A 22,223-nucleotide genomic window follows, 5' to 3' on the forward strand; every position below is an offset into this window, starting at 1 on the left:
GCCTCGTGGCCAACTCTTCCCAGCTCATGGACTGAGCTGCCTCAGCCAACCTCTCGACCCTGCTCTGTGACCCCTGCCCTCTGACCCCTGCTCTGTGACCTGCCCTGCCCTCTGACCCCAGCTCTGTGTCATGCCCTGCCCTCTGACCCCTGCTCTGTGACCTTCCCTGTCCTCTGACCCCTGCTCTATGGCATGCCCTGCACTCTGACCCCTGCTCGCTGCTCCAGCTCCTTCCCGAGTGAAATGGGGATTCTCGCTCATTATGTCAGCAATGCTTGTGTGGAAAAGATGGAGGAGAATGGTTCCGGGGATGAGGGGACTTCAGCTCCGTGGATAGGTTGGGAAAAGTTGGGAATGTTCTCCTTGGGAGAAGAGAAGGTTGAGAGGAGATTTGATGGAGGGGTTCAAAATCATGAGGGGGGGGATTGGGGTCTGGGACAGAGTAGAGAGGGAGAAACTGTTCCCATTGGCGGGAGGATGGGGAACCAGAGGGGGACACAGATTGGAGGCGATTGGAGAAAGAAGCGACGGAGACACGAGGAGAGAGTTTTTCAGGCAGTGAGTGGTTAGGATCTGGAAGGCGCTGCCTGAGAGTGTGGGGGAGGCAGGTTCAATCGAGGCTTCCCAAAGGGGAATTGGATCATTATCTGGAAAGGGAGAATGGGGAGGGTCACGGGGGGAGGGTGAGGGGACTGGGCTGAGTTACTCCCGCAGGGTCATGGGGGGAAGGTGGGGGACTGGGCTGAGTTACTCCCGCAGGGTCACGGGGGGAAGGTGGGGGACTGGGCTGAGTTACTCCCGCAGGGTCACGGGGAAGTTCTACGGGGGTCAGCCTGGAACATGAAAGGGTCAATGTTGTCAAGTGGAGTGTAACAGGCTCGAGAGGGGCTGAATGGCCTCCTCCTGTTCCTGTGTAACAGGCTCGAGAGAGAGAGAGAGAGGGGCTGAATGGCCTCCTCCTGTCTCTGCGTAACAGACTCGAGAGGGGCTGAATGGCCTCCTCCTGTTCCTGTGTAACAGACTCGAGAGGGGCTGAATGGCCTCCTCCTGTTCCTGTGTAACAGACTCGAGAGAGAGGCGGGGGGGGGGGGCCTCTATTCCAATTCTGAATGATGCAAGAACGGGGCGGTTGTAACCATCAGGGAGGATTGAACAGACCGGAGCTCTTTTCTGTGGGTAGGAGAAAGTTGATGGAGTGACCTGATCCAGATTTTTATAATGATGTGCGGAGTTTTGATCGGGTTGATGTTCAGAAGATGTTTATAGATGTGTGCGGGTGTTTCAATTGTCATTCGCATTCAGGGTGACCTGTGTGAGTATTTTCAGAAAGGGCTTTGTCCCCTCCCTCACACTCCCTCCGACAGTGCGGCGCTCCCTCACACTCCCTCCGACAGTGCGGCGCTCCCTCACACTCCCTCCGACAGTGCGGCGCTCCCTCACACTCCCTCCGACAGTGCGGCGCTCCCTCACACTCCCTCCGACAGTGCGGCGCTCCCTCACACTCCCTCCGACAGTGCGGCGCTCCCTCACACTCCCTCCGACAGTGCGGCGCTCCCTCACACTCCCTCCGACAGTGCGGCGCTCCCTCATACTCCCTCCGACAGTGCGGCGCTCCCTCATACTCCCTCCGACAGTGCAGCGCTCCCTCATACTCCCTCCGACAATGCGGCACTCCCTCATACTCCCTCCGACAGTGCGGCGCTCCCTCACACTCCCTCCGACAGTGCGGCGCTCCCTCATACTCCCTCCGACAGTGCGGCGCTCCCTCACACTCCCTCCGACAGTGCGGCGCTCCCTCACACTCCCTCCGACAGTGCGGTGCTCCCTCATACTCCCTCCGACAGTGCAGCGCTCCCTCATACTCCCTCCGACAGTGCGGCGCTCCCTCATACTCCCTCCGACAGTGCGGCGCTCCCTCACACTCCCTCCGACAGTGCGGCGCTCCCTCACACTCCCTCCGACAGTGCGGCGCTCCCTCATACTCCCTCCGACAGTGCGGCGCTCCCTCATACTCCCTCCGACAGTGCGGCGCTCCCTCACACTCCCTCCGACAGTGCGGCGCTCCCTCATACTCCCTCCGACAGTGCGGCGCTCCCTCCGACAGTGCGGCGCTCCCTCATACTCCCTCCGACAGTGCGGCGCTCCCATATACTCCCTCCGACAGTGCGGCGCTCCCTCATACTCCCTCCGACAGTGCGGCGCTCCCTCATACTCCCTCCGACAGTGCGGCGCTCCCTCACACTCCCTCTGACAGTGCGGCGCTCCCTCACACTCCCTCCGACAGTGTGGCGCTCCCTCATACTCCCTCCGACAGTGCGGCGCTCCCTCATACTCCCTCCGACAGTGCGGCGCTCCCTCATACTCCCTCCGACAGTGCGGCGCTCCCTCATACTCCCTCCGACAGTGCGGCGCTCCCTCATACTCCCTCCGACAGTGCAGCGCTCCCTCATACTCCCTCCGACAATGCGGCACTCCCTCATACTCCCTCCGACAGTGCAGCGCTCCCTCATACTCCCTCCGACAGTGCGGCGCTCCCTCACACTCCCTCCGACAGTGCGGCGCTCCCTCACACTCCCTCCGACAGTGCGGCGCTCCCTCACACTCCCTCCGACAGTGCGGCGCTCCCTCACACTCCCTCCGACAGTGCGGCGCTCCCTCACACTCCCTCCGACAGTGCGGCGCTCCCTCATACTCCCTCCGACAGTGCGGCGCTCCCTCATACTCCCTCCGACAGTGCGGCGCTCCCTCATACTCCCTCCGACAGTGCGGCGCTCCCTCATACTCCCTCCGACAGTGCGGCGCTCCCTCATACTCCCACCGACAGTGCGGCGCTCCCTCATACTCCCTCCGACAGTGCGGCGCTCCCTCATACTCCCTCCGACAATGCGGCACTCCCTCAGCGCTGACCCTCCGACAGTGCAGCGCTCCCTCACACTCCCTCCGACAGTGCGGCGCTCCCTCACACTCCCTCCGACAGTGCAGCGCTCCCTCACACTCCCTCCGACAGTGCAGCGCTCCCTCATACTCCCTCCGACAATGCGGCACTCCCTCAGCGCTGACCCTCCGACAGTGCAGCGCTCCCTCACACTCCCTCCGACAGTGCAGCGCTCCCTCACACTCCCTCCGACAATGCGGCGCTTCCTCAGCACTGACCCTCCGACAGTGCAGCGCTCCCTCAGCACTGACCCTCCGATAGTGCTGCGCTCCCTCAGCACTGACCCTCCCACAGTGCGGCGCTCCCTCAGCACTGACCCTCCCACAGTGCGGCGCTCCCTCAGCACTGACCCCCTGACAGTGCGGCGCTCCCTCAGCACTGACCCTCCGACAGTGCAGCGCTCCCTCAGCACTGAGCCTCCCACAGTGCGGCGCTCCCTCAGCACTGACCCTCCCACAGTGCGGCGCTCCCTCAGCACTGACCCCCTGACAGTGCGGCGCTCCCTCAGCACTGACCCTCCGACAGTGCGGCGCTCCCTCAGCACTGACCCTCCGACAGTGCAGCACTCCCTCAGCACTGACCCTCCGATAGTGCTGCGCTCCCTCAGCACTGACCCTCCCACAGTGCGGCGCTCCCTCAGCACTGACCCTCCCACAGTGCGGCGCTCCCTCCCTGAGAACCCCTGTTATGTGTTTAAAGTATATTTTTAAAACCTGCCTCTTTGCTGCATTAATTATTTCCCGTTAGCTCACAGGAGACCAAAGGCATCAAAACACATGGGTTCTTTGATGCGTGTCCCCTTCCTGTTCAGTGAGGTTCTGAGGAGGATTCACACACTGTGAGCCCCATTCTGCCTGTGAACACCCAGCTCTCCCAAAGCTCCAGTATTGTGGCTGCCAGGTCCAATCATTACAACTTTCCCACTGCTCCTCCGTGCCACCGCTTCCCGCTTCACTCCCCCATCCCACAGCTATCCCCCTCCTCCAGCATTCTCCATCGCCTGCTCGGCAAAGGGAAACAGAGTGGGAGAGAGGGGAGTGGGAGGCAGAGAGGAGCAAGAGAGAGCAGGAAGGGGACAGAGAGAGGGAGCGCGCGGCAGGGCGACAGAGGGAGGGAGCGCGCGGCACGGCGACAGAGAGAGGGAGCGCGCGACAGGGCGACAGGGAGGGAGCACGCGGCAGGGCGACAGAGGGAGGGAGCGCGCGGCAGGGCGACAGAGAGAGGGAGGGCGCGGCAGGGAGACAGAGAGAGGGAGCACGCGGCAGGGAGACAGAGGGAGGGAGCGCGCGGCAGGGCGACAGAGAGAGGGAGCGCGCGGCAGGGCGACAGAGGGAGGGAGCGCGCGGCAGGGCGACAGAGAGAGGGAGCAGGCGGCAGGGCGACAGAGAGAGGGACCGCACGGCAGGGCGACAGAGAGAGGGAGCACGCGGCAGGGCGACAGAGAGAGGGAGCGCGCGGCAGGGCGACAGAGAGAGGGAGCACGCGGCAGGGCGACAGAGGGAGGGAGCGCGCGGCAGGTCGACAGAGAGAGGGAGCACGCGGCAGGGCGACAGAGGGAGGGAGCGCGCGGCAGGGCGACAGAGGGAGGGAGTGCGCGGCAGTGCGACAGAGAGAGGGAGCGCGCGGCAGGGCGACAGAGAGAGGGAGCGCGCGGCAGGGCGACAGAGAGAGGGAGCACGCAGCAGGGCGACAGAGGGAGGGAGCGCGCGGCAGGGCGACAGAGGGAGGGAGCGCGTGGCAGGGCGACAGAGAGAGGGAGCGCGCGGCAGGGCGACAGAGAGAGGGAGCGCGCGGCAGGGCGACAGAGAGAGGGAGCGCGCGGCAGGGCGACAGAGAGAGGGAGCACGCGGCAGGGCGACAGAGGGAGGGAGCGCGCGGCAGGGCGACAGAGGGAGGGAGCGCGCGGCAGTGCGACAGAGAGAGGGAGCGCGCGGCAGGGCGACAGAGGGAGGGAGCGCGCGGCAGGGCGACAGAGGGAGGGAGCGCGCGGCAGGGCGACAGAGAGAGGGAGCGGCGGCAGGGCGACAGAGGGAGGGAGCGCGCGGCAGGGCGACAGAGGGAGGGAGCACGCGGCAGGGCGACAGAGGGAGGGAGCGCGCGGCAGGGCGACAGAGGGAGGGAGCGCGCGGAAGTGCGACAGAGGGAGGGAGCACGCGGCAGGGCGACAGAGGGAGGGAGCGCGCGGCAGGGCGACAGAGAGAGGGAGCGCGCGGCAGGGCGACAGAGGGAGGGAGCGCGCGGCAGTGCGACAGAGGGAGGGAGCGCGCGGCAGGGCGCCAGAGGGAGGGAGCGCGCGGCAGGGCGACAGAGAGAGGGAGCGCGCGGCAGGGCGACAGGGAGGGAGCGCGCGGCAGGGCGACAGAGAGAGGGAGCGCGCGGCAGGGCGACAGAGAGGGAGCGCGCGGCAGGGCGACAGAGGGAGGGAGCGCGTGGCAGGGCGACAGAGGGAGGGAGCGCGCGGCAGTGCGACAGAGGGAGGAGGGCGCGGCAGGGCGACAGAGGGAGGGAGCGCGCGGCAGGGCGACAGAGAGAGGGAGCGCGCGGCAGGGCGACAGGGAGGGAGCGCGCGGCAGGGCGACAGAGGGAGGGAGCGCGCGGCAGGGCAACAGAGAGAGGGAGCGCGCGGCAGGGCGACAGAGAGGGAGCGCGCGGCAGGGCGACAGGGAGGAAGCGCGCGGCAGGGCGACAGAGGGAGGGAGCGCGCGGCAGGGCGACAGGGAGGGAGCGCGCGGCAGGGCGACAGAGAGAGGGAGCACGCGGCAGGGCGACAGAGGGAGGGAGCGCGCGGCAGGGCGACAGAGAGAGGGAGCGCGCGGCAGTGCGACAGGGAGGGAGCACGCGGCAGGGCGTCAGAGGGAGGGAGCGCGCGGCAGGGCGACAGGGAGGGAGCACGCGGCAGGGCGTCAGAGGGAGGGAGCGCGCGGCAGGGCGACAGGGAGGAAGCGCGCGGCAGGGCGACAGGGAGGGAGCGCGCGGCAGGGCGACAGGGAGGGAGCACGCGGCAGGGCGACAGAGAGAGGGAGCACGCGGCAGGGCGACAGAGAGAGGGAGCACGCGGCAGGGCGACAGAGGGAGGGAGCGGTGGCAGGGCGACAGAGAGAGGGAGCGCGCGGCAGGGCGACAGAGAGAGGGAGCACGCGGCAGGGCGACAGAGAGAGGGAGCGCGCGGCAGGGCGACAGAGGGAGGGAGCGCGCGGCAGTGCGACAGAGGGAGGGAGCGGTGGCAGGGCGACAGAGAGAGGGAGCGCGCGGCAGGGCGACAGAGAGAGGGAGCACGCGGCAGGGCGACAGAGAGAGGGAGCACGCGGCAGTGCGACAGAGAGAGGGAGCACGCAGCAGGGCGACAGAGAGAGGGAGCGCGCGGCAGGGCGACAGAGAGTGGGAGCACGCGGCAGTGCGACAGAGAGAGGGAGCACGCGGCAGGGCGACAGAGGGAGGGAGCGCGCGGCAGTGCGACAGAGAGAGGGAGCGCGCGGCAGGGCGACAGAGGGAGGGAGCGCGCGGCAGGGCGACAGAGAGAGGGAGTGCGCGGCAGGGCGACAGAGAGAGGGAGCGCGCGGCAGGGCGACAGAGAGAGGGAGCGCGCGGCAGTGCGACAGGGAGGGAGCGCGCGGCAGGGCGACAGAGAGAGGGAGTGCGCGGCAGGGCGACAGAGAGAGGGAGTGCGCGGCAGGGCGACAGAGGGAGGGAGCGCGCGGCAGGGCGACAGAGAGAGGGAGTGCGCGGCAGGGCGACAGAGAGAGGGAGTGCGCGGCAGGGCGACAGAGAGAGGGAGCGCGTGGCAGTGCGACAGGGAGGGAGTACGTGTGAGAGCGACAGAGGGAGGGAGCGCGCGTGAGGGCACCAGGAGGCAGGGCAAGGCAGGCGGGATGGAGGGAGATAAAGTTGTCAGACTATCTCTGCCCGGACGAGGGTTAAAGCTCCCAGCTCCCCCCGGGCGAGGGTTAAAGCTCCCAGCTCCCCCCGGGCGAGGGTTAAAGCTCCCAGCTCCCCCCGGGCGAGGGTTAAAGCTCCCAGTCCCCCCGGGCGAGGGTTAAAGCTCCCAGTCCCCCCGGGCGAGGGTTAAAGCTCCCAGTCCCCCCGGGCGAGGGTTAAAGCTCCCAGTCCCCCCCGGGCGAGGGTCAAAGCTCCCAGTCCCCCCGGCGAAGGTTAAAGCTCCCAGTCCCCCCGGGCGAGAGTTAAAGCTCCCAGTCCCCCCGGGCGAGAGTTAAAGCTCCCAGTCCCCCCCGGGCGAGGGTCAAAGCTCCCAGTCCCCCCGGCGAAGGTTAAAGCTCCCAGTCCCCCCGGGCGAGAGTTAAAGCTCCCAGTCCCCCCGGGCGAGAGTTAAAGCTCCCAGTCCCCCCGGGCGAGAGTTAAAGCTCCCAGTCCCCCCGGGCGAGAGTTAAAGCTCCCAGTCCCCCCGGGCGAGAGTTAAAGCTCCCAGTCCCCCCCGGGCGAGGGTCAAAGCCCCCCTACCCCCAGGCCCGGTGCTGCCTCCGCTGTGAGGAGATGCAGACACAGGGTAAGTGCGGCCTGTCACTCGGCAAGGAAGGCAGGAGATGCGAGGAGGCGTTTCCGGAACTCTGCGGAAGCAGGGAATGACGATTCCGAGCCCCCCCACCTCTGCTCAGAATCTCGCTGTCTCTCCCCGCCCCAGACACCAGCCTCTCTTCCCTCAGGACCCACTGGGAGTGTGTCTGTCTATCGGCTAGACGCAGCACAGTCGAGACGGGGCAGTGAAGAGGCTCAGGACTTTTATAAATGTGTATGGTGATATTCGTCCCGGTAAGGCAGAGTTATTTTTCTCCAAGGTGGAGGGGCTCTGAGTGAGAGCGCATGCACTCTGTCTGACAGGCATTCGTCTGGTGATTAGTTCCCTTGCTGTTTCAATAACAAATAATTCGCGGTTTGAACAATAATCTCCCCCTTTTAATACCCCCTCGCTGACCCCTACCTCTCTCGGGACCAGATATTGGTCCTTCTGTCTGATTCGGTCGTGTTCAGACCCTCTGGGTCACGGGCTACTGTGTTTGGGACCCCCTGTCCAGAGGGCTGAGTTGCCCTTAATCCACACCCTGCGCCAGTGCGGAAGGAGCGCAGCGCAGTCGGAGGGTCAGTGCTGAGGGAGCGCCGCACTGTGGGAGGGTCAGTGCTGAGGGAGCGCCGCACTGTGGGAGGGTCAGTGCTGAGGGAGCGCCGCGCTGTGGGAGGGTCAGTGCTGAGGGAGTGTCGCGCTGTGGGAGGGTCAGTGCTGAGGGAGCGCCGCACTGTGGGAGGGTCAGTGCTGAGGGAGCGCCGCGCTGTAGGAGGGTCAGTGCTGAGGGAGTGTCGCGCTGTGGGAGGGTCAGTGCTGAGGGAGCACCGCACTGTGGGAGGGTCAGTGCTGAGGGAGCGCCGCACTGTGGGAGGGTCAGTGCTGAGGGAGCGCCGCACTGTGGGAGGGTCAGTGCTGAGGGAGCGCCGCACTGTGGGAGGGTCAGTGCTGAGGGGGCGCCGCACTGTGGGAGGGTCAGTGCTGAGGGAGCGCCTCACTGTTGGAGGGTCAGTGCTGAGGGAGCGCCGCACTGTGGGAGGGTCAGTGCTGAGGGAGCGCCGCACTGTGGAAGGGTCAGTGCTGAGGGAGCGCCTCACTGTGGGAGGGTCAGTGCTGAGGGAGCGCCGCACTGTGGGAGGGTCAGTGCTGAGGGAGCGCCGCGCTGTAGGAGGGTCAGTGCTGAGGGAGTGTCGCGCTGTGGGAGGGTCAGTGCTGAGGGAGCGCTGCACTGTGGGAGGGTCAGTGCTGAGGGAGCGCCGCACTGTGGGAGGGTCAGGGCTGAGGGAGCGCCGCACTGTGGGAGGGTCAGTGCTGAGGGAGCGCGACACTGACTTTGTGGGATCTTGCTGTGTATCAGTTGGCCTCTCCTACCTCTCCGGACTCGCCACGCCTGAGGGAGAATTTCTTCTTCGGTCCGCCGGTGGCTGTGTGACGTCTGGAGACAGCGCGAAGCTCTGGAGAAACGCAGGATCTTTGCTGTTTGATAGACACCCAGCCCACCGGGCTCGGAGATCCTCCCCACCGCCGCCGGCCCCCCCCAACTGCCTGGGGGGTCCTCCGAGTCACCCAGACTCTGTTCCCGATACCCTGACGACAGTGGATACGGTCGCGTGGCATCCTTTGCCACACTGGGGGTGTGGGCGAGAACTCTCATGTTTAAAACATGGCGTAATTACCACTTCCCGGTGTCGGAATCCCACCGGGATGAGGGCCGTTCCCTGACACTACTAACTCAGGGAGAACTCCGGAGACACTGAGTCCTGGCCGACGCTTCTTAACACAAATATTGCCCACAAATCATCAATCACTGTTCCCCACCGCCGTGCTTCCAGACACCACAGGCCAAGGCAGTCGGGAACAGCACTCCTGCATTTCACAGCCAACAACAGAGAGCCATCGATGAGAAACAGGGGCAGTAGGAGACCGTAAGGCTCCTCTTGAGCCCGCTCCTCCATTCAGCCCGACTCTTCTCCCCTTTCCCCATTCTCCCACCCCTCGCCGTCCCCATCGCCGATGGACTGGAATATCCAGCTTGGTGCCGCGTCTAAACATTCCCCACTCCTCCCAACCGAAGAGGTTTCTCCAACTCTCAGTCCAAACTGGCCACCCCGTTGGTCCGTGAGAGTGTGACCCTTCCCACCGCACTGTGGGAGGGTCAGTGCTGAGGGAGCGCCTCACTGTTGGAGGGTCAGTGCTGAGGGAGCGCCGCACTGTGGGAGGGTCAGTGCTGAGGGGGCGCCGCACTGTGGGAGGGTCAGTGCTGAGGGAGCGCCTCACTGTTGGAGGGTCAGTGCTGAGGGAGCGCCGCACTGTGGGAGGGTCAGTGCTGAGGGAGCGCCGCACTGTGGGAGGGTCAGTGCTGAGGGAGCGCCGCACTGTGGGAGGGTCAGTGCTGAGGGAGCGCCGCACTGTGGGAGGGTCAGTGCTGAGGGAGCGCTGCACTGTGGGAGGGTCAGTGCTGAGGGAGCGCCGCACTGTGGGAGGGTCAGTGCTGAGGGAGCGCCGCACTGTGGGAGGGTCAGTGCTGAGGGAGCGCCGCACTGTGGGAGGGTCAGTGCTGAGGGAGCGCCGCACTGTGGGAGGGTCAGTGCTGAGGGAGCGCGACACTGACTTTGTGGGATCTTGCTGTGTATCAGTTGGCCTCTCCTACCTCTCTGGACTCGCCACGCCTGAGGGAGAATTTCTTCTTCGGTCCGCCGGTGGCTGTGTGACGTCTGGAGACAGCGCGAAGCTCTGGAGAAACGCAGGATCTTTGCTGTTTGATAGACACCCAGCCCACCGGGCTCGGAGATCCTCCCCACCGCCGCCGGCCCCCCCCAACTGCCTGGGGGGTCCTCCGAGTCACCCAGACTCTGTTCCCGATACCCTGACGACAGTGGATACGGTCGCGTGGCATCCTTTGCCACACTGGGGGTGTGGGCGAGAACTCTCATGTTTAAAACATGGCGTAATTACCACTTCCCGGTGTCGGAATCCCACCGGGATGAGGGCCATTCCCTGACACAACTAACTCAGGGAGAACTCCGGAGACACTGAGTCCTGGCCGACGCTTCTTAACACAAATATTGCCCACAAATCATCAATCACTGTTCCCCACCGCCGTGCTTCCAGACACCACAGGCCAAGGCAGTCGGGAACAGCACTCCTGCATTTCACAGCCAACAACAGAGAGCCATCGATGAGAAACTGGGGCAGTAGGAGACCGTAAGGCTCCTCTTGAGCCCCGCTCCTCCATTCAGCCCGACTCTTCTCCCCTTTCCCCATTCTCCCACCCCTCGCCGTCCCCATCGCCGATGGACTGGAATATCCAGCTTGCTGCAGCGTCTAAACATTCCCCACTCCTCCTAACCAAAGAGGTTTCTCCAACTCTCAGTCCAAACTGGCCACCCCCTTGGTCCGTGAGAGTGTGACCCTTCCCACCGCACTGTGGGCGGGTCAGTGCTGAGGGAGCGCCGCACTGTGGGAGGGTCAGTGCTGAGGGAGTGCTGCACTGTGGGAGGGTCAGTGCTGAGGGGGCGCCGCACTGTGGGAGGGTCAGTGCTGAGGGGGCGCCGCACTGTGGGAGGGTCAGTGCTGAGGGAGCGCCGCACTGTGGGAGGGTCAGTGCTGAGGGAGCGCCGTACTGTGGGAGGGTCAGTGCCAAGGGAGCGCCGCACTGTGGGAGGGTCAGTGCTGAGGGAGCGCCGCACTGTGGGAGGGTCAGTGCTGAGGGAGCGCCGCACTGTGGGAGGGTCAGTGCTGAGGGAGCGCCGCACTGTGGGAGGGTCAGTGCTGAGCGAGCGCCGCACTGTGGGAGGGTCAGTGCTGAGGGAGCGCCGCACTGTGGGATGGTCGGTGCTGAGGGAGCGCCGCACTGTGGGAGGGTCAGTGCTGAGGGAGCGCCGCACTGTGGGAGGGTCAGTGCTGAGGGAGCGCCGCACTGTAGGAGGGTCAGTGCTGAGGGAGCACCGCACTGTGAGAAGGTCAGTGCCAAGGGAGCGCCGCACTGTGGGAGGGTCAGTGCTGAGGGAGCGCCGCACTGTAGGAGGGTCAGTGCCGAGGGAGCACCGCACTGTGAGAAGGTCAGTGCCAAGGGAGCGCCGCACTGTGGGAGGGTCAGTGCTGAGGGAGCGCCGCACTGTGGGAGGGTCAGTGCTGAGGGAGCGCCGCACTGTGGGAGCGTCAGTGCTGAGGGAGCGCCGCACTGTGAGAAGGTCAGTGCTGAGGGAGCGCCGCACTCTGGGAGCGTCAGTGCTGAGGGAGCGCTGCGCTGTCGGAGGGTCAGTGCTGAGGGAGCGCTGCGCTGTCGGAGGGTCAGTTGTGTGGAGTACCAAAGGAGTAACTCAGCCCAGTCCCCCACCCGCCGCCCGTGACCCTGCGGGAGTAACTCAGCCCAGTCCCCCCACCCTCCCCCCGTGACCCTGCGGGAGTAACTCAGCCCAGTCCCCCCACCCTTTCCCCGTGACCCTGCGGGAGTAACTCAGCCCAGTCCCCCCACTCTTCCCCCGTGACCCTCCCCATTCTCCCTTTCCAGATAATGACCCAATTCCCCTTTGGGAAGCCTCGATTGAACCTCCCTCCCCCACACTCTCAGGCAGTGCCTTCCAGATCCTAACCACTCGCTGCGTGAAAAACTCTCTCCCCGTGTCTCCGTCGCTTCTTTTGCATTGGATTGTGGTCACTCCGAATTAGTTACCATTTACTGTTGGATTCTAACCTAATCCAAGCACATTTACTCGTGAAGTATGAGATGTTCTTGTTGTCTGATATGTTGGGGGGTGTGCGCTTGTTCAAAAAGCTCTCACTGAAAGCCACACAACTCCTGAAGTGTAGTTTCTGTGTCAGGTCAGGAGTGGGGATGTTCGCTGCTGACTGCACAGTGTTCAGCACCATTCGCCACTCCTCAGATACTGAAGCAGCCCGTGTCCAAATGCAGCGAGACCCGGACAATATCCAGGCTCGGGCTGACAAGTGGTGAGTAACATTCACCCCACACAAGCACCAGGCAATGACCATCTCCAACAAGAGAGAAAATTAAGGGTTAGGGAACCGAAGCGGGGAGATGGAGTTAAGATACAGATCGGTCCTCAGCTGTTTGACTGGTGGGACTGACTCACAAGGGGCTGAATGGCCTCCCTGTGTTCTAGTGTGCTTTAATAGAGAGATGTGTGAAGAGGTAAACTCCCCATTTACAACGTAGCCTGTCCTGGGAGTGTTTGATGGGGACAGTGTAGAGGGAGCTTTACTCTGTATCTAACCCCGTGCTGTACCTGTCCTGGGAGTGTTTGATGGGGACAGTGTAGAGGGAGCTTTACTCTGTATCTAACCCCGTGCTGTACCTGTCCTGGGAGTGTTTGATGGGGACAGTGTAGAGGGAGCTTTACTCTGTATCTAACCCCGTGCTGTACTTGTCCTGGGAGTGTTTGATGGGGGACAGTGTAGAGGGAGCTTTACTCTGTATCTAACCCCGTGCTGTACCTGTCCTGGGAGTGTTTGATGGGGACAGTGTAGAGGGAGCTTTACTCTGTATCTAACCCCGTGCTGTACCTGTCCTGGGAGTGTTTGATGGGGACAGTGTAGAGGGAGCTTTACTCTGTATCTAACCCCGTGCTGTACCTGTCCTGGGAGTGTTTGATGGAGACAGTGTAGAGGGAGCTTTACTCTGTATCTAACCCCGTGCTGTACCTGTCCTGGGAGTGTTTGATGGGGACAGTGTAGAGGGAGCTTTACTCTGTATCTAACCCCGTGCTGTACCTGTCCTGGGAGTGTTTGATGGGGACAGTGTAGAGGGAGCTTTACTCTGTATCTAACCCCGTGCTGTACCTGTCCTGGGAGTGTTTGATGGGGACAGTGTAGAGGGAGCTTTACTCTGTATCTAACCCCGTGCTGTACCTGTCCTGGGGGTGTTTGATGGGGACAGTGTAGAGGAAGCTTTACTCTGTATCTAACCCCATGCTGTACCTGTCCTGGGGGTGTTTGATGGGGACAGTGTAGAGGGAGCTTTACTCTGTATCTAACCCCGTGCTGTACCTGTCCTGGGAGTGTTTGATGGGGACAGTGTAGAGGGAGCTTTACTCTGTATCTAACCCTGTGCTGTACCTGTCCTGGGAGTGTTTGATGGGGACAGTGTAGAGGGAGCTTTACTCTGTATCTAACCCCATGCTGTACCTGTCCTGGGAGTGTTTGATGGGGACAGTGTAGAGGGAGCTTTACTCTGTATCTAACCCCGTGCTGTACCTGTCCTGGGAGTGTTTGATGGGGACAGTGTAGAGGGAGCTTTACTCTGTATCTAACCCCGTGCTGTACCTGTCCTGGGAGTGTTTGATGGGGACAGTGTAGAGGGAGCTTTACTCTGTATCTAACCCCGTGCTGTACCTGTCCTGGGAGTGTTTGATGGGGACAGTGTAGAGGGAGCTTTACTCTGTATCTAACCCCGTGCTGTACCTGTCCTGGGAGTGTTTGATGGGGACAGTGTAGAGGGAGCTTTACTCTGTATCTAACCCCGTGCTGTACCTGTCCTGGGAGTGTTTGATGGGGACAGTGTAGAGGGAGCTTTACTCTGTATCTAACCCCGTGCTGGACCTGTCCTGGGAGTGTTTGCAGAATGTATTTCAGTGTGCGGTGGGGTGAAGTGGATGGTGGGTTTTGCTCTGTGTATCTCTGAGCTTCCAGCTGTGTGTCTGAGGGGGAGTTGGGAGAAGCTGCGTTAGATCTTGCAGAAGTTCAGAGAAGCCTCTACATTATTGATGAAGCGACTAATGCATTCAAATAAGGTTATATATTCAAACCTTTTAAAGACTCTGTGTTCAATAATTTAAACTGCTTTTGTTCACTGACTCCCAGGAACGTGCAGAGATTAGATTCTAATCAAATGGCCGGCTGGCTTCACTGACACGCTGTGATTGAAAATGGCAGAGAGAGGGGAGGTCAGATTCTATTCCCCTTGCGCTCTCTCACTGTCACCCTCCCTCTCCCTCTCTCTCGCCCCTCGCTCTGTCGCCCCCTCTCCCCCACCCTCCCTGTTTCACCTCTGGTCCCCCACCCTCCTCTCTCTGTCGGGACCCCCCCTCCCTCTGTCGCGACCCCTCCCCACCTGCCTCTATCGCGACCCCCCCCTTCTCCCCCCTGCCTCTGTCACGACCCCACTCTCCACCTGCCTATGTCGTGATCCCCCTCTCCCCCTGCCTCTGTCGCGCGCCCCCTCTCCCCCTGCCTCTGTCGCGCGCCCCCTCTCCCCCTGCCTCTGTCGCGCGCCCCCTCTCCCTCTGTCGCGCGCCCCCTCTCCCCCTGCCTCTGTCGCGCGCCCCCTCTCCCCCTGCCTCTGTCGCGCGCCCCCTCTCCCCTGCCTCTGTCGCGCGCCCCCTCTCCCCCTGCCTCTGTCGCGTGCCCCCTCTCCCCCTGCCTCTGTCGCGCGCCCCCTCTCCCCCTGCCTCTGTCGCGCGCCCCCTCTCCCCCTGCCTCTGTCGCGCGCCCCCTCTCCCCCTGCCTCTGTCGCGCGCCCCCTCTCCCCCTGCCTCTGTCGCGCGCCCCCTCTCCCCCTGCCTCTGTCGCGCGCCCCCTCTCCCCCTGCCTCTGTCGCGCGCCCCCCTCTCCCCTGCCTCTGTCGCGCGCCCCCTCTCCCCCTGCCTCTGTCGCGCGCCCCCTCTCCCCCTGCCTCTGTCGCGCACCCCCCTCTCCCCCTGCCTCTGTCGCGCGCCCCCTCTCCCCCTGCCTCTGTTGCGCACCCCCCTCTCTCCCTGCCTCTGTCGCGACCCCCCTCTCCCCCTGCCTCCCTCTGTCGCGACCCCCCTCTCCCCCTGCCTCTGTCGCGCACCCCCCTCTCCTCCTGCCTCTGTCGCGACCCCCCTCTCCCCCTGCTCCCTCTGTCGCGACCCCCCTCTCCCCCCGCCTCCCTCTGTCGCGACCCCCCCTCTCCCCCGCCTCCCTCTGTCACGACCCCCCTCTCCCCCCGCCTCCCTCTGTCGCGACCCCCCTCTCCCCCCGCCTCCCTCTGTCGCGACCCCCCTCTCCCCCCGCCTCCCTCTGTCGCGACCCCCCTCTCCCCCCGCCTCCCTCTGTCGCGACCCCCCTCTCCCCCCGCCTCCCTCTGTCGCGACCCCCCTCTCCCCCCGCCTCCCTCTGTCGCGACCCCCCTCTCCCCCCGCCTCCCTCTGTCGCGACCCCCCTCTCCCCCCCGCCTCCCTCTGTCGCGACCCCCCTCTCCCCCCGCCTCCCTCTGTCGCGACCCCCCTCTCCCCCCGCCTCCCTCTGTCGCGACCCCCCTCTCCCCCCGCCTCCCTCTGTCGCGACCCCCCTCTCCCCCCGCCTCCCTCTGTCGCGACCCCCCTCTCCCCCCGCCTCCCTCTGTCGCGACCCCCCTCTCCCCCCGCCTCCCTCTGTCGCGACCCCCCTCTCCCCCCGCCTCCCTCTGTCGCGACCCCCCTCTCCCCCCGCCTCCCTCTGTCGCGACCCCCCTCTCCCCCCGCCTCCCTCTGTCGCGACCCCCCTCTCCCCCGCCCCCCTCTGTTGCGCCAGGGGAGAGGTAGAGATGGACGGGGATTGGGGAGGGAGTGTGAGCCGACACTGTGCTCCAGTATTTCTGGGTGTCTGGTGAGTGGGTGGCCAGTTTACTCGGAGGCTGGGATCCCTGCGTGGGCTGCTGTGGATAGAAAGCGGAGTGTGAATTGGCAGGGGGGGTGTGGGAGGGGGGAGCAGAATGTCCGAGTTAGTTCCCCGTGCGTCATTCTCAATCTCACTGCCCGGTCTGTGAGGGACGGCGCCCTGTCGGAGAGTCCGTGTCGGAGTGACAGCTCTGAGCCCACTCATCATCTCCCTCTCTCCCTCCTTGCCTCCTGCAGATTTTTGCCATCTTTGCATTTGCCACCTGTGGCAGTTATTCCGGAGAGTTCCGTCTCAGTGTCGAGTGTATCAACAGGAGCGAGAGCGACCTGGACATCAGGGTGCAGTTTGAATATCCCTTCAGGTAAAGTGGCCTCTGAAAACCCCACGCGAGCGTGGGCCCCGTGCCTTACTCCCCCGCACCAGTCTGACCTCTGCCCTCCAGGGCTGCTGGGTAATCCGCCTCGTGGTCATCAGTGTCTCGGCACATCCGCTGACCCGCCCGCGACCCCGCTCAGGAGGAGGCCATTCGGTCAGTTATGCCAAACTATCCAATTAATCCCACTCTCTCTCTCTCTCCCCTCATCCCCCCCTCACTCATTTGCCCCCCCCCCCAATTTCTCCCCCATATCCGTGCACATTGTCCCCTTCATCTGATTGCCACCCCCCAGCTTTTCCGAGGGGGGAATCTGCTCCCACCGCCCTCTGGGACAGCGCCTTCCCGATCACAACAACCCCCTGCGTCAACAAATGAAACTCCCCTCATCTTTTCCCCGCATCCACTGATTCTCTTCAATCTGTGTCCCCCCCCACCTCCCCACCCCCGGTTCCGACCCTCCTGCCGCTGGGGAAACGCTTTCTCCTCATTCACTCGATCGAAGCCCCCTCGCGATAGTGACGGCCTCCATTAAATCTCCCCCCTTAACCCCCTCTGCTCGAAAGCAGAACGATCCCGGCTTCTCCCAGCCTCTCTCTCTCTCCGCATGAACTGGAGTCCCCTCATCCTTGGGGAACATTCTGGGTAAATCTCCCACCCCTCCCCGATCGGGGCCTCCACATCCTCCCGAAGGTACAGGGATGGGGCACGATATTCCGGCTGCTTCCCACAAAAAGCTTTCTGATTTTTGTGAACCGCGAACCCAGACCCCAGGCACGGGCCATTCAGCCCCTCTTTTCCCCGTTGCTCCATAACAGAAAATAGAAGCCCATTCGGCCCTTCGAGCCTTTCCCTCTATTCATTATGATCATGGCTGATCATCCAACTCAATATCCTGATCCCACCTTCCCCCCCCCAATCCTTTGATCCCCTTCACCCCGAGTGTTGTATTGAACTGCTTCTTGACAACATTCAATGTTTTGGCCTCAACTACTTCCTGTGGTAGTGAATTCCACAGGCTGACCACTCTCTGGGTGAAGAAATGTCTCCTCATCTCCGTCCTAAATGGTCTACCCTGAATCCTCAGACTGTGACCCCTGGTTTTGGACTCCCCCCACCATCAGGAACATCCTCCCTGCATCTACCCTGTCTAGTCCTGTTAGAATTTTATAAATCTCTATGAGACTTTTCTAAACTCCATTGAATACAATCCGGACCTAGTCAATCTCTCCTCATACATCAGTCCCGCCATCCCCGGAATCAGTCTGGTAAACCTTCGCTGCACTCCCTCGAGAGTAAGAACATCCTTCCTCGGATAAGGAGACCAAAACTGCACACAATACTCCAGGTGTGGCCTCACCAAGGCCCTGTATAATTGCAACAACACATCCCTGCTCCTGTACTCGAAACCTCTCGCTATGTGAGGCTATTCATTTTGGAAGCAAGAACAAGAAGGCAGGTTACTACCTGAATGGCTGTAGATTGGGAGAGGGGAGTGTGCAGCGGGACCTGTGTGTCCTCGTACCCCAGTCGCTGGAGGTAAGCATGCAGGTGCAGCAGGCGGTAAAGAAGGCAAATGGTACGCTGGCCTTCATAGCGAGAGGTTTCGAGTACAGGAGCAGGGATGTGTTGTTGCAATTATACAGGGCCCTGGTGAGGCCACACCTGGAGTATTGTGTGCAGTTTTGGTCTCCTTTTCTGGGGAAGGATGTTCTTGCTCTCGAGCAGCGAAGGTTTACCAGGCTGATTCTGGGGATGACAGGACTGATGTATGAGGAGAGATTGACCAGGTTAGGATTGTTTTCACTGGAGTTCAGACTAATGAGGGGGAGATCTCACAGAGACTTATAAAATTCTAACAGGACTAGACAGGGTAGATGCAGGGAGGATGTTCCCGATGGTGGGGGGAGTCCAGAACCAGGGGTCACAGTCTGAGGATTCGGGGTAGACATTTAGGACGGAGGTGAGGGGACATTTCTTCACCCGGTGAGCCTGTGGGATTCATTACCACAGGAAGTAGTTGATGCCAAAACAGTGAATGTATTGAAGAGGCGGCTGGATATAGCACTTGGGGCGAATGAGATGAAAGGTTATGGGGAGAAAGCAGGATTAGGCTATTGAGTTGGACGATCAGCCATGATGAATGGCGGAGCAGGCTCGAAGGGCCGAATGGCCTCCTGCTCCTATCCTCCATGTTTCTATGAAGGCCAGCGTACCATTTGCCTTCTTTACCGCCTGCTGCACCTGCACGCTTACCTCCAGCGACTGGGGTACGAGGACACCCAGGTCCCGCTGCACACTCCCCTCTCCCAATTTATGGCCAGATAGTAATCTGCCTTCCCGTTTTTGCTCCCAAAGTGAATAACCTCACATTTATCCACATGATGCCGCATCTTCCATGCATTTTTCCACTCACTCAACCTGTCCAAATCACTCGGAAGAATCTCTACATCCTCCTCACAGCTCACCCTCCCACCCCCAGTTTTAGGTCATCTCCAAATTTGGAGATAATACATTTCATTCCCCCCCCCCCCCCCCCCCCCTACTCTTCTGAACTCCAGTGAAAACAATCCTAACCGACTCGGTCTCTCCTCATACGTCAGTCCCGCCGTCCCAGGAGTAAACCTTCGCTTCACTCCCTCGAGAGCAAGAACATCCTTCCTCAGATAAGGAGACCAAAACTACACACAATACTCCAGGTGTGGCCTCGCCATTAGATAGAAGAAGAAGAAGCCCTACAGTACAGAAAGAGGCCATTCGGCCCATCGAGTCTGCACCGACCACAATCCCACCCAAGCCCCATATCCCTACATACTTTACCCATTAATCCCTCTAACCCACACATCTCAGGACACTAAGGGGCAATTTAAGCACGGCCAATCAACCTAACCCGCACATCTTTGGACTGTGGGAGGAAACCGGAGCACCCGGAGGAAACCCACGCAGACACGGGGAGAATGTGCAAACTCCACACAGACCGTGACCCGAGCCGGGAATCGAACCCGGGACCCTGGAGCTGTGAAGCAGCAGTGCTAACCACTGTGCTACCGTGCCGCCCCTGCTAGAGGAGCAGAATTAGGCCGTTTGGCCCGTCTTAAGGCCCTGTATAATTGCGACAAGGCAATTCTGCTCCTGCACTCGAATCCCCCACGTCCCTCAGGGCTCCCTCTGCATCCCTGTTCTGATTCATGAGGGGGCACCGCGTGAGAGACTCAACGCCGACCCTCGATCTGCCATCTCCTGGTGTGAGGGGAAACGGCGACTGACTTTTTTCTCTCGCCCGCAGGCTGCACCAGGTTTACTTTGACGCCCCGGCGTGCAAGGGAGAGAGGACGGAGCGGTACTTCCTCACCGGTGACTACTCTTCCTCTGCTGAGTTCTTCGTCACCATTGCTGTCTTTGCTTTCCTCTACTCGGCAGCCGCCACCGTGGTCTATTTCTTCTTCCAGCCCAAGTACCGGGAAAACAACAAGGGTCCCATGATCGTAAGTGGCTTCCGGAAGGCTCCGCGGTCGGCTTTTGGGCCCCCCCCCCCCCCCTCCCCTCCCCTCCACAGCCCACCATCAAAGTTTTATCATGAGGTTTTCCGATGTCAACGTGTCACGGTGTAATTCCGGCCTCCCACCCGTGGTGGCAGTGTTGCTCGTGGATTTTGGCCACTCCGAACCAGTTTGTGGGCCTGATTGCCGAACGATGGGGCTTGACTGTGGGGTGTTAAAATTGGATCTGGGTTAACTCGGCACGTCCTCATGGTTAACTCCCGTTCCATCCGGAGGTTCCACTCGCATTCCCATCGGAGGGTTCGGCACATCCGACAGGGACACCTTGGGCACCCAATAGGGAGGCATTGCTGTCTCTCCGGTGTGAATAGGAGCAAGAGGAGGCCATTCTGCCCCTCGGGGCTGCTCCCCCATTCCATAATATTGCCCCAGGTCTCCCATCTTAATCCCAACCCCACACCCCCATCCCTCAATCCCCTCAGCATCCGGGAATCTCTCTCGTGGTCTCCGTCTTGAATATACTCGCCGGCCGAGCTTCCTCTGGGATCGGGAATTCCAAAGATTCCCCACTCTTGGAGCAAAGAGATTTCTCTGGGTGTCGGTAGAAGATGGCCGCCACCCCACCCTCTACCGGTGTTCCAGAGTTTCGGGTCGTGGAGGGGGTGTGGGGGGAACGCCATCTCGGGATCAGCGCTGTCTGTGCCCTCGCGGCCCCCTGAGGGAATCAAGTGTCGGATTCCCGCAACCTCCAATACTGTACAGTGAGTCACTCTCTCAATATCTCTCCGTCCCTCCCTCCCTCTCTCCCTTTGCGTCCCCTCTGCCTCCCCCTCCCTTTCTCTCTACATCTTAATTCACACTGTCTCTCTCTCTCTCTCTCTCTCTCTCCCTCTCTCCTCCTCCCTCTCTCTCTCCCCATCTCTCTCTCTCCCCATCTCTCTCCCCCTCTCCCCCCCTCTCCCCCCCCTCTCCCCCCCCTCTCCCCCCCTCTCTCCCCCCCCTCTCTCCCCCCCCCTCTCCCCCCCCTCTCTCCCCCCCCTCTCCCCCCCCTCTCTCCCCCCCCTCTCTCCCCCCCCTCTCTCCCCCCCCCCTCCCCCCCCCTCTCCCCCCCCCTCTCCCCCCCCCTCTCCCCCCCCCTCTCCCCCCCCCTCTCCCCCCCCCTCTCCCCCCCCCTCTCCCCCCCCTCTCTCCCCCCCTCTCTCCCCCCCCCCTCTCCCCCCCCCCTCTCCCCCCCCTCTCCCCCCCCCTCTCCCCCCCCTCTCCCCCCCCCTCTCCCCCCCCCCTCTCCCCCCCCCCCTCTCCCCCCCCCTCTCCCCCCCCCCTCTCCCCCCCCCTCTCCCCCCCCCCTCTCCACCCCCCCTCTCCACCCCCCCTCTCCCCCCCCCTCTCCCCCCCCTCTCCCCCCCTCTTCTCCCCCCCCTCTCCCCCCCCCTCTCCCCCCCCCCCGCTCCCCCCCCCCCTCTCGCCCCCTCTCCCTCTCTCTCGCCCCCCTCCCTCTCTCTCGCCCCCTCCCTCTCTCTCGCCCCCCTCCCTCTCTCTCGCCCCCCTCCCTCTCTCTCGCCCCCCTCCCTCTCTCTCGCCCCCCTCCCTCTCTCTCGCCCCCCTCCCTCTCTCTCGCCCCCCTCCCTCTCTCTCGCCCCCCTCCCTCTCTCTCGCCCCCCTCCCTCTCTCTCGCCCCCCTCCCTCTCTCTCGCCCCCCTCCCTCTCTCTCGCCCCCCTCCCTCTCTCTCGCCCCCCTCCCTCTCTCTCGCCCCCCTCCCTCTCTCTCGCCCCCCTCCCTCTCTCTCGCCCCCCTCCCTCTCTCTCGCCCCCCTCCCTCTCTCTCGCCCCCCTCCCTCTCTCTCGCCCCCCTCCCTCTCTCTCGCCCCCCTCCCTCTCTCTCGCCCCCCTCCCTCTCTCTCGCCCCCCTCTCTCCCCTCCTCTCTCTCGCCCCCCTCCCTCTCTCTCGCCCCCCTCCCTCTCTCTGTGTCTCGTTTTCTCTGTCTCGCTTTCTCTGTCTCGCTCTCTCTGTCTCGCTCTCTCTGTCTCGCTCTCTCTGTCTCGCTCTCTCTGCCTCTCTCTCTGCCTCTCTCTCTGCCTCTCTCTCTGTCTCTCTCTCTCTGTCTCTCTCTCTCTGTCTCTCTCTCTCTGTCTCTCTCTCTCTGTCTCTCTCTCTCTGTCTCTCTCTGTCTCTCTCTCTCTCTCTCTCTCTCTGTCTCTCTCTCTGTCTCTGTCTCTCTCTCTGTCTCTCTCTCTAGGATTTTGTTGTCACGGTGATCTTTGCCTTCCTCTGGTTGGTCAGCTCCTCAGCCTGGGCAAAAGGCCTGTCAGATGTTAAGACAG

At 62.7% G+C, this 22,223-nt stretch overlaps 1 protein-coding gene across 1 annotated transcript; it reads left to right on the plus strand.

The window, feature by feature from the left end:
• Positions 1-12,591: 12,591 nt before the first annotated feature.
• On the plus strand, positions 12,592-22,219 carry LOC144490969 (synaptophysin-like; the record flags this gene model as incomplete). The annotated part of the gene is made up of 4 exons (XM_078208643.1): positions 12,592-12,603; positions 16,265-16,389; positions 19,688-19,886; positions 22,139-22,219. Coding segments are annotated over exons 1-4 (417 nt in total), but the record flags the coding sequence as incomplete, so codon positions are not given.
• Between the last annotated feature and the right edge of the window lie 4 nt (positions 22,220-22,223).

This window comes from Mustelus asterias, unplaced genomic scaffold (genome assembly GCF_964213995.1).
Source record: "Mustelus asterias unplaced genomic scaffold, sMusAst1.hap1.1 HAP1_SCAFFOLD_4134, whole genome shotgun sequence".
NCBI lineage: Eukaryota > Metazoa > Chordata > Chondrichthyes > Carcharhiniformes > Triakidae > Mustelus > Mustelus asterias.